The sequence below is a fragment of the Sphaerodactylus townsendi genome, linkage group LG15 (genome assembly GCF_021028975.2).
Source record: "Sphaerodactylus townsendi isolate TG3544 linkage group LG15, MPM_Stown_v2.3, whole genome shotgun sequence".
Taxonomy (NCBI): domain Eukaryota; kingdom Metazoa; phylum Chordata; class Lepidosauria; order Squamata; family Sphaerodactylidae; genus Sphaerodactylus; species Sphaerodactylus townsendi.
The window spans coordinates 39,482,807-39,495,241 of record NC_059439.1 but is presented as its reverse complement, the minus strand read 5'-3'; the positions used below and the strand labels follow the sequence as shown (position 1 = coordinate 39,495,241).

Genomic DNA, 12,435 nt, shown 5'->3' with positions numbered 1-12,435 from the left:
TTCATCTCTCCGTTCTGTTCTCTGCTCACATGTTTTTCCTTTTCTTGCCCCGCCCGATGCCAGGAAGTCCCGGCCACGTCCCGCACAAATGCAGCAGCACGAAGCACCGGATCATCTCCCCCAAGGTGGAAGTCCGCCCTTGCCCTTACCCTGCATTGACGGAGGTCCAGAACATTTCTGGCAGCGCTGAGACAAAAGCTGAGCCTGAACCGGCCAAGTCATCGGGATCCGATAAGGACTCAAAGCTGGCCAAGGCCCTCTCGCCTCGCCTGGTGGACGCCGCTCCCGACCCCACTCGGCCCTCGCCTAGTTTGGTGCAGTCCAATGGCTTCCCCAAGCAGGAGCTGCCAGCTGTCACGCTCTCGGTCGGCCTCCCAGGGAGCACCATCTTGGTCATGACTGGCCTCAGAGGTGCAGAGAAACCCCTGGCGCTCACTCCTAGCCAGCATCTGGTCTCTGGAGATGGGGGTGGGTCACTGGCCACCCCTCTGGGGTTGGCTCTCTTGCCCGGACCGGGCCTGGTCCTATCGCAGAACCTGGAAGCCACCATGGAGACTAATGAAGTGGGCCCAGAGACCTTTGACCCCGACTGTTTTCTGAACAGCCCCAAGCAGGGGCAGACCTATGGGGGTGGGACGGGTCTCCAAGCCAAACCGGAGCCTCCAGAGACTTCTGTCCCACCAGCTTACTCCCTGTTTGTGTCCACAAACCGCTTCTTCATCCAAGACGATGGAGCCGGACAAGTGCCAAGGCCGCCTTCCCCCTCTGCTGCGGAGGGCCCGGAGGCGAAGGACAGCTCCGAGACCCCCATGGAGACCGCAGGGGAAGTGGGCTTGCAGGCCGAGCGGGTGCTGGGCGAGGGCGGGGGTGGGGGCCGAGCAGAGGAAGTGACGGGGATGGCGGCCACAGAACTCCAAGAAGAGCTGTACTCCATCATCCAGACGGCAGCCGCTGCGGCGGCAGGCAGCTCCTTCAGCCTCTCCTTCGACAGCCACTTCCCGGACCTCATGAACGAGCTGATGACTGAGGAGCCTGGGCCTGACAGCGTGCCCCCCGGCCCCAAGGAAGGCAACGGTGGCCCAGGCAGCCCCGCCTCGGCCCTGCCTGAGGCGCTGGTGCAGCCCTGCTATACAACGGAAGGAGCCCCACAGGGCTCCCCCCAGCCGCTGGTGTCCATCACAGACTTCTCGCCCGAGTGGTCCTACCCAGAGGTGGGTGTGACACAGGGAAGCCACTGGGACATGGGGCAGGAAGGACCGTGGGACTTTCTGGAAAGGGAGGGGCCCCAGGAGAGTGCTTTGTCGCTTAGCTCAGGGGCAGGGAGGGCCCAGTAGAGTTGCCGGCAGGTGGGATGGGGGATCCAAGAGCTACTGGCGAACCGATTGGCCATGCCAGCAGGGACTGATGGGAATTGTAGTCCATGAACATCTGAAACACCAGAGTTGGACACCCCTGGATGAGGCCATGAGGAGCAGCAGTGGCGTAGGAGGTTAAGAGCTCATGTATCTAATCTGGAGGAACCGGGTTTGATTCCCAGCTCTGCCGCCTGAGCTGTGGAGGCTTATCTGGGGAATTCAGATTAGCCTCTACACTCCCACACACGCCAGCTGGGTGACCTTGGGCTAGTCACAGCTTCTCGGAGCTCTCTCAGCCCCACCCACCTCACAGGGTGTTTGTTGTGAGGACGGGGGAAGGGCAAGGAGATTGTAAGCCCCTTTGAGTCTCCTGCAGGAGAGAAAGGGGGGATATAAATCCAAACTCTTCTTCTTCTTCTTAGCTCAGGGCATGGAGGGCCTAGTAGAGTTGCCAGCAGGCGGGGTGGGGGATCCAAGAGCTACTGGCGAACCGATTGGCCATGCCAGCAGGGACTGGTGGGAATTGTAGTCCGTGAACATCTGAAGCACCAGAGTTGGACACCTCTGGATGAGGCCACCCCCTTCCCTCTGAACTCATCTCTTTCACTCTCCTTCCCGTGGGAACAGGGTGGCGTCAAGGTGCTCATCACCGGTCCTTGGATGGATGAGGAGGAGACCTACACGTGCCTCTTTGACCAGATTTCAGTCCCTGCCTCTCTTATCCAGTCTGGGGTGCTCAGATGCTACTGCCCAGGTATGAGGCTTAGGGTGAGGGGGGGCTGTCCTCCTGATGTGGGGGGGGGGGCGGGGCCAGGCTGCCTGGCTTCCAGTGGGTGTGAGCGCAACCCTTGCCTTTTCTAAAGAGCACTCTTACTTTTCTCGCGCAGCCCACAAGGCAGGTTTGGTGCCCCTGCAAGTAGTTTGCGATTCCCGGTTGCTCTCCATGTCAGTTCTCTTCGAGTACCGGGCCCGGAACTTCATGGCGCTGCCCAGCACCCAGCTGGATTGGCTCTCCTTGGACGGTGAGTGTGCTGCCTGCCGCCGCGGCTGGATCAGGGTGTCATCTTTGGAGAGGGAGTTCTGCTTTTCCCAAGGTCGGAGGGAGAGGGTGCTGGGGCTCTCCTGAAGGGGTGTGGGAGGTTTTGCAACTGGAACCAGGGTTGGTGCCGGCATACCACGAGGTGGAGGAGCTGCCACGGCCCGGGGTTCTTGGCCGGGCCGCTGCTTCCAACCCTTTGCCCACTCTACCGCAGTTGCCACTGGGCAAGGGGCGGCAGGGGGCCAGGCAGCTGTGGGTGAGGCATATAGGCAGGGGAGGGGCATGCAGGTGGGTGAGAGGGAAGGGTGGCGTTAACAGGGGACTGGTCAGGCAGGGGAGGGGCCCTGGGAACTCTCTGTCCAGATCCACCATCTCCTGGAACCGACCCTGGCTGGAACACCCCCGCGCGTGGCTGGCATGCGTGGGTCTGGTGAGCCGTGGCCTTTGTGACTTTCTTGAGGAGATGTGCCTAGATCAGGGGTAGGGAACCTGCGGCTCTCCAGATGTTCAGGAACTACAATTCCCATCAGCCCCTACCAGCATGGCCAATTGGCCATGCTGACGAAACTGATAAGGGTGCTGGACCCTGAGCCCCTCTGACGCAGTTCAACGTCAGGGTAGGGAACACATGCGGCTCTCCGAGATGTTCGGGAACTACAATTCCATCAGCCCCACCAGCATGGTAGCCATGCTGACAAGCTGATAGGTAGATCCCTGACCTCGGAAAACCGCAAATTCTAACTAGATCTTGGTGATTTCCGCAAGGGCCTGCAAGACTGAGTTGTTCCACCAGGCTTTTGGAGAAACCAGCTGCTGAGTATGCCCCCTCCCCAATGTCATTGGGACCCATTACTGGGATATATGGGTCCTTAAGGAGCAGCAGTGGCATAGTGGCTAAGAGCAGGTGCACTCTGATCTGGAGGAACCGGGTTTGATTCCCAGCTCTGCCGCTTGAGTTGTGGAGGCTTATCTGAGGAATTCAGATTAGCCTGTGCACTCCCACACATGCCAGCTGGGTGACCTTGGGCTAGTCACAGCTTCTCAGAGCTCTCTCAGCCCCACCCACCTCACAGGGTGTTTGTTGGGGGGGAAGGGCAAGGAGATGGTCAGCCCCTTTGAGTCTCCTGCAGGAGAGAAAGAGGGGATATAAATCCAAACTCCTCCTCCTCCTCCTCCTCCTCCTCCTCTTCTTCTTCTTCTCCTCCTCCTCCTCCTCCTCCTCCTCCTCTTCTTCTTCTTCTTCTTCTTCTTCTTCTTCTTCTTCTTCTTCTTCTCCTTCATACCATCAGGACCCGCTACCTCTCCCTCCCCCTCCTAGGAGGATTAGGTTTAGGTGGGAGGCCATCTTAGGACACAACCGTAGTTTTATTATATTTATGGAAGTTTTGTTATGATGTTTTTATCTGTGGATTTATGTTGTACACCGCCCAGAGCCCTTCGGGGATGGGGCAGTATATTAAACAAACAAACAAACAAACAAACAAACAAACAAACATCATCATCATCATCATCATCATCATCAATAATAATAATAATAATAATAATAATAATAATAATAATAATAATAATAATAATAATAATAATAATAATAATAATAATAATAATAGATCTGAAGCCAGCCCGGGTGACGAGTGAGCCCGAGCCCTCCAGCGGCCATCCCGGCACGGCTATCATACCTGCAACCCCCGCCCCCAGGGAATTCCGGACTCCTGCTGCCCCCGTGGGTGCCGGCTGCTCTCCCCTGACGGCCTGGGTTGAGCTGCCCAACTAAGGTCTGAGTCCCGTCGTCGTCGTCGTCGTCCCTGGCAGGGGAGCCGGTGCTCAGCCCCTCAGAATTGTTTGTGGCCTCCTGTTGGAAAAACCTCGCAGCGGAGGAGGGAGCGTCCAGGTCTCGGACTGGGGCCAGCTCCAGGGTATCACCTTACAGGGAGGGGGGTGTTCCTGGCATGCTGGAAACTGGAGGGCTGGAAGGAAGGAGCGGGTCACGACTTTCCATGACGGGGGCACAGTGGGCCAGGAATAACACCCCGGAAACCTGGCTCTGCGCCCACTCCCACCCAAGAGAAGCCGAGAGTCCTTGACCTGAGTCCCTCCCCCACCCTTCTCCTGAAGAACTCACCCCCCCCCCATGCACCCCTGTTCAAGGGACCCCTGGCATGCGTGTCTCGGTATGAACACATCTGAACCTGTGAAGCTGCCTCTTGCGGAACGGGTCTGCGTGGCTAAGTCTGAAAAGTGTCCCAAGCCTTCTACCTGAGAGGCCAGGAGCTGGGCCTGGGACCTGGCTGGGTTGCCAACTTGGAGCTGGGGAATTCCTGCAGGTGCGGAGACAGCGCATAGGGAGGGTGGCACCTGGAGAACGGATCTGTCCTGGCAGCAGTGATCTGTCCTGGAGTGCACCTTCCAGGACAGCCATTTTCTCCAGAGGAACATAAGAACATAAGAGCCTAAGAAAGAACCTGCTGGATCAGACCAGAGTCTATCTAGTCCAGCACTCTGCTACTCGCAGTGGCCCACCAGGTGCCTTTGGGAGCTCACATGCAGGATGTGAAAGCAAGGGCCTTAAGAACATAAGAAGGAGCCTGCTGGATCAGACCAGAGTCCATCTAGTCCAGCACTCTGCTACTCGCAGTGGCCCACCAGGTGCCTTGGGGAGCTCACGTGCAGGAGGTGAAAGCAAGGGCCTTAAGAACATAAGAAGGAGCCTGCTGGATCAGACCAGAGTCCATCTAGTCCAGCACTCTGCTACTCGCCGGGGCCCACCAGGTGCCTTTGGGAGCTCACATGCAGGCCTTCTGCTGCTGGATCCGTGTCATTTGGAGATCAGCCTGTAATACTGGGAGATTTCTGGGCCTCAGTTCCTGCTGCTGGTTCTGTGGATCTGCTGGTCTGCTCCTCTCCCCAACCCACTCTTGCGCAACATCTCATGACCCAGCCCACCGCAGGCATCAACCCGGGGCTGTGAGACAGCCTGTACCATGTTGACATGATCTCAGCACATCTTGGCTGTGCATTTGGGGCCAGAGGTCTTTGGCAGTCACAGGGCAGCGTGCTTTCTGCCATCTTGGTTTTTAATAACAGGCACATGCCTCATGCACATCTGGGCCCAGGTTGCCCAGGAAGCTTCCACAGCCTGGGTGGGGAGTGGGATTTGAAGCCGGGTCTCCCAGATTCTAGCCACAACATCTGGGTCTCCCAGATTCTAGCCACAACATCTGGGTCTCCCAGATTCTAGCCCAGTGGTGGTGAACCTATGGCATGGGTACCAGAGGTGGCACTCAGAGCCCTCTCTGTGGGCACGCGCAAACAGAGTCGCCCCCATCCCCCCCCCACACACATCTAGGCTGGCCTGGGCCGTTGCGCTCGATTATTACCATTAAACCTAAGACCTAGTTTTGGGGAAGCACTGTGGGTAACCCTATTATGTGCTGTTAAACCCCACTGATTTTCATGCAAAGAACTAAAGTGTGATCCTTTACCTGGGAGTAAGCTTGGTTGCTGGCAATGGGGCTTGCTTCTGAGCGAACCCTCCTAGGGTCATGATTCACCCGTTGGAAGAGTTGCGCGGTTGCTTCAAAGCAAAGCCACAGACTAGCACCAGGGTTACTCCCAAGTAACACATGCCTTGGAGCCAATTGTTTTTTCTAAACTAAAACCTCAGTATTCAGGTTAAATTGCTGTGTTGGCCCTTTGCGATAAGTAAGTGGGTTTTGGGTTGCCATTTGAGCACTCGGTCTTAAAAAGGTTCGCCATCACTGTTCTAGCCACAACATCTCGTAAGGCTGTTGTGAGGGTAAGGCGGAGGGGAGCGGAGTTTGAGTTGGCAGCAGGGAAAGATTTGGGGGTGGTTACTTGACGTTTGGTTTATAAACTGAAAATGCTTCCAGCTCTTCTTGTCAGCTACCTTCATCTATCAGGAACGGTGGGAGACAGATATTTGAAATCAACAATAAACAGGATTGTGTAAGTTGCTTTGGAGCACAAAACAGTACTGGGGAGGGGGAGGGGGTTAAATACCAAGGAGTCGGACAGGACTGATCACAGCTTTGCAGGTGGCCCAAGTCTCAGTGGGACCGGACCTGGCCCAGAGCTTTCTCCTTCCTGCGTCTGGGGTGGGGGGTGTTCTTCCTTGTCCATTATGGCAGCCAGTAAGCCCCAGCCCCAAAGCCGAGTTCCTCCACAAAACCCTCGCAAGAAGAACTGATATTTGGGTGGAACTCCCTGCCACAAGACGCTGTCTTTGTACGGCAGGCCCAGAAGTGAAAGAGAAAAGGCAGTGTTAAAGGGGGGGAGCTCTTTGTCTTAGTGGGACCTGCGACCCCCACCTCCACCACCACCTATGCACCCCTGTGATTGTGTCTTTAAGCGGAGAGCCGAAAGGTCTGCCGGGCACCACTCTCCCCCCCCCCGCTCCACCCCCGCAAGCAAGTGTGCCTGTGTTGCTGTGCTCGCATGTGGCCTTCGGATCTCATTAAGGGCTTGCTGGGCGCCCTCCCCAGACCAGAGGCTATTTCGGGACGGCCGCCCAGCCGCCGGAGTCTTGTCACACTTCGCTGTCTGGCTGCTGCCTCTTTGCTGCCTCTTTCTTTGTTCGGTGGGGGAGCAGGGGGGGCCGGCTGGGTGCTCCCCTCTTCTTCCACTGCCAGCTGGGCAGGGAGGCCGGAGCCCCACCCTCCCCTTTCTTCGCTGTTGCCACATACCAGGCAGGGTTGGCGTGCCCTGCTTTGCACCCCTCCCAGCCAAGTGCCTGGCGGGGGCGGTGCTAACCTGGGCTTTCTGCAGGGTCTCTGGCCAAGGCTCTGATTCCCGCTGGGAGCCGTGGAGCAGAGCACCGGTGCTTGGGCTGGGGGCAACCCCTGCTTCCCCTAGGAGATGGACACAGAAGGTACCTGGCTTGGGGGGGGGGACTCTGGGGAGGGGGGTAGAGGATGCTGCAATGGAGGGATGGGGAGAGGTGGGGAAACTCCATTTGTGGGCAAGAGACCTTCTGCCGTGAGTTCAGGTTTTTCTCACCTCAGAGGGGCATCGTGAGAACACCCAGCCTCACCCCACCTTCTCCTGGAGGTTTGACTGATGAGAAAAAAGCCTTCTTCCTCTCTTGATTGATTAACGCAGAGTCGATGCCTGAAGTTGTGGGCTGGAGGGGGGTGGGGGTCTTCCTGTTGCTTGCACGTCCCTCCTGCTGTCCTCGCTGATTCCTAACACTTGTGGGGTGGAGAGCTGAATGAACCATGGGGAAATGGGCTTAGATGGAGCAAGTATTTTGAGTATTGTGGGGAAGAAAGTGGGGCCTCGTGACTTTGCGTAGGTTGGCGGAGGCTGAGGAGAAGTGGGGCAGGGGCTGCCGGAGCAGAGGGTTGCACTGAGGGCACGCTCCCCTCCCCGTCCCTCCTCCGCTCAGTTTGTGACTCCAGGCCGGGGGCCGTGTGGGCTCCTTGGGGCCCATGTGTCTTTTCCTCAGGTACGGAATGGGCTGAAGCCACACAGGTGAGATCTGGCTGGTTTGCTGTAGGATTCCTGGATCCTTTCTTGTGATGATGCCCAGCAGCTTCCCTTATGCACACACACACACACACACACTAATCTCCCCCCCCCCAAAAGATCTCTGGGATTTTAGGCACCCATTTTCCATCCTAGCTAATCAGCCTTGAGTCAGGATTAGCCCCTGTGCTCCACCCTGACCTTTCTCTCCTGCGCCGCCAGCCAGCCACCAGGCAGTGCCTCCACACGGGATCAGAGGCCAGGACGGAGCAGGCTGGAACCTCATGATTTCTCTCCCCCCTTCCCCCCCCACCCCAATTCAGACAACCAGTTCAGAATGTCCATCCTGGAGCGCCTGGAGCAGATGGAGAAGCGGGTGGCTGAGATGACGGCCGCTGCAGCCCCCCAGCCGCTGCGTGGGGAGAAGCCGCCCAGCCAGGTGAGTTTCCTGTGGGCAGGGTGGGCTTGGGGTGGGAATGCAGGCCGCAAGGGCTGAGCCCCCGACATCTGCCTCCCTCCTGAACCCGCCACAAAACAGTTTCCGGACTGTCTTGAGAGGTTTTGAGCTGCTTGTAGCAATTCCTATCCTGTTACTACAGACTGCTTACGAAGTTGCTCTCTGGGTTGGAGCGGAGGGATTCAGGGGGTCATCCTTGCCCTTCAGTGCACAAGGGCCTTGGTGGGGGGCAGGAGGCAGCAGAGGGGGGGGAAGCTTTCTAGTCGCTCCTGTCTGTTCACAAGTTACGGTGAGTGCCTGCACAATCGGTGATCGGTGTTTTGAATAATTCTCATGTTACGCTGAGCAGCTCTGCAGCTCAGCGTGAGATTCAAACCCACGTTCATCCCGGCACGGGGCTCCAGCTTTGCTTGCAAAGTAAACTCGCGTTGGCTATTTCTTCCAGAGAGTTGTAGGCATGCACGGGATGTATACGAGCAGGCAGGGCTAGCGTGTATCCCTCCACACCTTGATACTGCAAACAACTCTTTCGCCCATCCCATTTGTCCTTTCGGAGATGCCCAGCGCCTGCTGGAACGTTCCGCCCTGAGAAATCCCTGGGTGCCTTCCCTATCCCCGCCTTGGGCCAGTCCTCCACTCTCAGCCCACCCTACTTTGCAGGGGGGTTGTGAGGGCTAAATGGAGGAGAGGAGGACAACATCAGCCGCTTTGGGTCGCCTCTGGGGAGAAAGGTGGGATGTGAATAAAGCAAATAAATATTGAGTGACAATCAGAGGAAACTTTGTGTGGGACGCTTTCCCCCCACACACACACACAGTGACCAATTCCCCGTCTCCTTCCCCTCCATATCTGTGGAACTCGTAGCTCTCTCTCTCGCTCCTGGACTTGGCAAGGAGTGGGTGGGGGGTCACAGTGGATGGGTCAGACCAACCGGCTGCCATATTGTGAGGAAGTAGTCACTGCAGGCTCACGGGCAAAGCATCCCCCCCGCCCCCCCCGTGGAGGCTGCAGCCTGCCCTGGTCTCTCAGGTGAAGGGGTCCCCTGAAAGACCCTGGCGTTAGACCCCCACCCGGGCAGCAGCAGTGCCGGCCGCTGCAAGGGAGGGAGGAAATCTTGCACAACCCAGAGGTTGGAAGGCGAAAGAGGGACCCAGGCACCTGTCAGCAGGTGAAGGGAGAGGTCTTCGGGGAGAGGCAGGGGCCTTTATTGAAGATGATGAAAACAGAGATGCACACACAACTCCACAGAGCTTGCGCAGAGTTCTGGTGGATGTTTTTTGCGTAAGGATGAGGACGGCGACACTTGCTCCAAGCAAAGGCTGACAGGTTGGCAGCACCCTGGGCAGATCGTGGGCCATGGCCGGGTCAGGAAGGGCCCAGCACGAGGGAGGCAGATGCCCCGAGCCTGGCGCTGGCTGGAGAAGGATGCGGGGATCGGCTCCAGCAGGGGCTCTGAGGGGCCCCCCTCCCTTTCTCTCTCTTTGTTGCCAGGCCTGGCGGCCGGCCTGGTATATTTAGCCCTTTCTGTCCCTGGCGTCGTCGGCTCTCGGGTTTCACTGGGGTTGGCACCTGTGTGGCCAGCAGCTCTGCTATTCTTGGTCCCGTAGGGCTGCCGGCCGGGGAGATAAGATCCCCGCAGCATCAAGGCAGGCAGGGGATTAGGGGGGGGGAGGGCCAGCCGGCATCTCCCCCCCCACCCCATGGCCCCCGACATTCTTTCCATTGAACTCAGCCGAGGAGGAGGGCCAGCTTTGTCAGTGATGCACATGGACAGCCCCTCCGTGTGCCCCCCCCAGCCACTCACCACAGCAGAGTGGTCAGCCTGCCGTGGCGTAGGAGGTTAAGAGCTCGTGTATCTAATCTGGAGGAACCGGGTTTGATTCCCAGCTCTGCCGCCTGAGCTGTGGAGCCTTATCTGGGGGATTCAGATTAGCCTGTGCACTCCCACACACGCCAGCTGGGTGACCTTGGGCTAGTCACAGCTTCTCGGAGCTCTCTCAGCCCCACCCACCTCACAGGATGTTTGTTGTGAGGGGGGAAGGGCAAGGAGATTGTCAGCCCCTTGGAGTCTTCTGCAGGAGAGAAAGCAGGGAAATAAATCCAAACTCTTCTTCTCTTCTTCTCTTCTTCTTCTTCTTTGACCACTCCGGTGGGAGTTGGTGGGACAGTCACACGGAACCTCTTCCTGTGCAGATATGGTGTTTCTTGTAGTTTTACCATAACAGATAAAAGGCCAGAGGCTCAAGGGAACGCCCCCTCCCTCTTAAGCAATCAAGGGATGGGGTGGGGGGGGCACACTGGCCCTCTCAATCCAGTGGAGCAGAAAGTGATTGTTAGCTGAGAGCAGAGAAATGGAGGACGCCCTCAGCTAGATGGCCCAGACTGGCCGGGTCTCATCACTGATTTAATGTATTTGTTTGTTTGTTTATTTTAGTATATTGGATTTCGTAGACCACCTCATCCCCCAAGGGCTCTAGGTGGTTCACAGTACAGTGAGGACCAATAAATTACTTTAAAAACATCTACAAACATTTAAAATTCAATACGCAGCAATAATAACAAATGAAACCCATGTTGGTGGGTTTATAACAAACTAAGCCCAAATTTATTTGTTTCTAAGACGCCCTTCCCCACGTGGGCTCAGGACACCATACGACATAAAAACATAATGCATGAAAATCATATAAAATTCACCTTTACAATGCAGTATCCTCAGGGGAAGGATGAAAAGGCCATGCTCCCAACTCCATCCATACTGGCTTGGGGGAAAGACAAGAAAACAAAATAAGAAGAGCGGGTGGGGGGGAGGCAAAGGGCCCTGGCGACACCATCGCTGACCTCAAACATAGGCCTGGCGGAATAGCTCTGTCTTACAGAGCCTGCGGAACTGTGACCAGTCCCTCAAAAACACTCGGGCAAGGGGGGGGGGGAGCTGGCGTGCAGGAGGGGGCACCCACCCCAGGGGGACCATTTGGGGAGCACACAATGGAATGGACAGTGGCTTTCTCTGGAGGGGAGTTCCTGCCCTGTGGGACTGGGTCTTGCTGTCCCCAAAGGGGCCATTGCCCGCAACAGGGAACCTCGTCAGCTGCGGGGCAGTGGGCGCTTACGTGAGAGCCAGCGTGTGCCAGGGCTCAGTGTCCCGTGGGTCAGTCTGCCCCAGAAACAGGAGCGATGCCGAGAGGTCTTTCTTTGGTTTGGCTTTCCTGCCAGGGTCAGTCAGCATTCCAGCCTCTCCAGTTGCTGCTGGGGGCTGGACTCCACAGCATCTTGCTTGGGGGTAACGGGGGGGAGAGGCTGCCACACCCCAGGCAGTCATGAAGTCCCGCCCGCCTGCCCGCCCGCCCGCCCGCCCGCCCGCCCGCCCGCTGAAGTCATTGCTTTGTCTGATGTCAGCCCCTCTGCCTCCAAAGCCTGCGTTCTGTTTCTTGCCCCCAAATACCTCTTCCCTGGGTGTTTATAACTGGCCATTGGTGGTTGTGGCATGTGTGGTGGTGTGTGTGTGGGGGGGGGGATTGGGCCTGGGGTAACTCAATGCTCGGCAGCTGCTATGGCCTGACCTTTGATTGTTGCTCCTTTTGCCAGGCGTCTTTTGTAGCAGCAGCCGGCTGAGAGCCAGGCAGGGCAAAGCCCCCAGGGTTGATAGCGGGGGGGGGGGGGGGGGGGGGGGGGCAGCTGGGCTTGGGAGGTCACCTCTCATGCGTGTAGCCCCAGGGTGAGCCTTCCTCTTGACCAACCCCCCCCCCCAATCCCCCCTGGCCCCAGGCTGCTTCGGACTCCTTTGAGGACCGCATTGTGGCTCTGTGCGAAAAGATGATGTCTCGGTCCTGTTGGCTGCGCTCAGAGACGCTCGTCCACCACGTCAGCTTCCGGGGGATGACGCTGCTGCACTTGGCTGCGGCACAAGGCTACACCCGCCTCATCGAGACCCTCATCAAGTGGCGGTGAGTCATCCTGTCTTTGCAGTATTTATTTATTTCAGTATTTCAACTTGCACCCGGGAGATTCAAAGCAACCTACAAAGTGAAACATACGTGTGCCACTTGATAAAGACATGCAGCCTCACGTGCCCTCCATTGAGGGAGGGGCCGTAGCTCCGTGGG

The 12,435-nt window shown here is 57.4% G+C and overlaps 1 protein-coding gene across 1 annotated transcript in view; it reads left to right on the top strand.

Annotated features, from left to right (window-relative positions):
- Positions 1 to 12,435, top strand: part of CAMTA2 (calmodulin binding transcription activator 2) — a gene marked incomplete at its 5' end in the record, with an annotated part of 30,999 nt that overhangs the window by 6,359 nt on the left and 12,205 nt on the right. Inside the window, 5 exon segments of the mRNA XM_048516850.1 lie at positions 64 to 1,211; positions 1,983 to 2,109; positions 2,243 to 2,377; positions 8,199 to 8,314; positions 12,098 to 12,276. Coding sequence (XP_048372807.1) covers positions 64 to 1,211; positions 1,983 to 2,109; positions 2,243 to 2,377; positions 8,199 to 8,314; positions 12,098 to 12,276 — 1,705 coding nt within the window.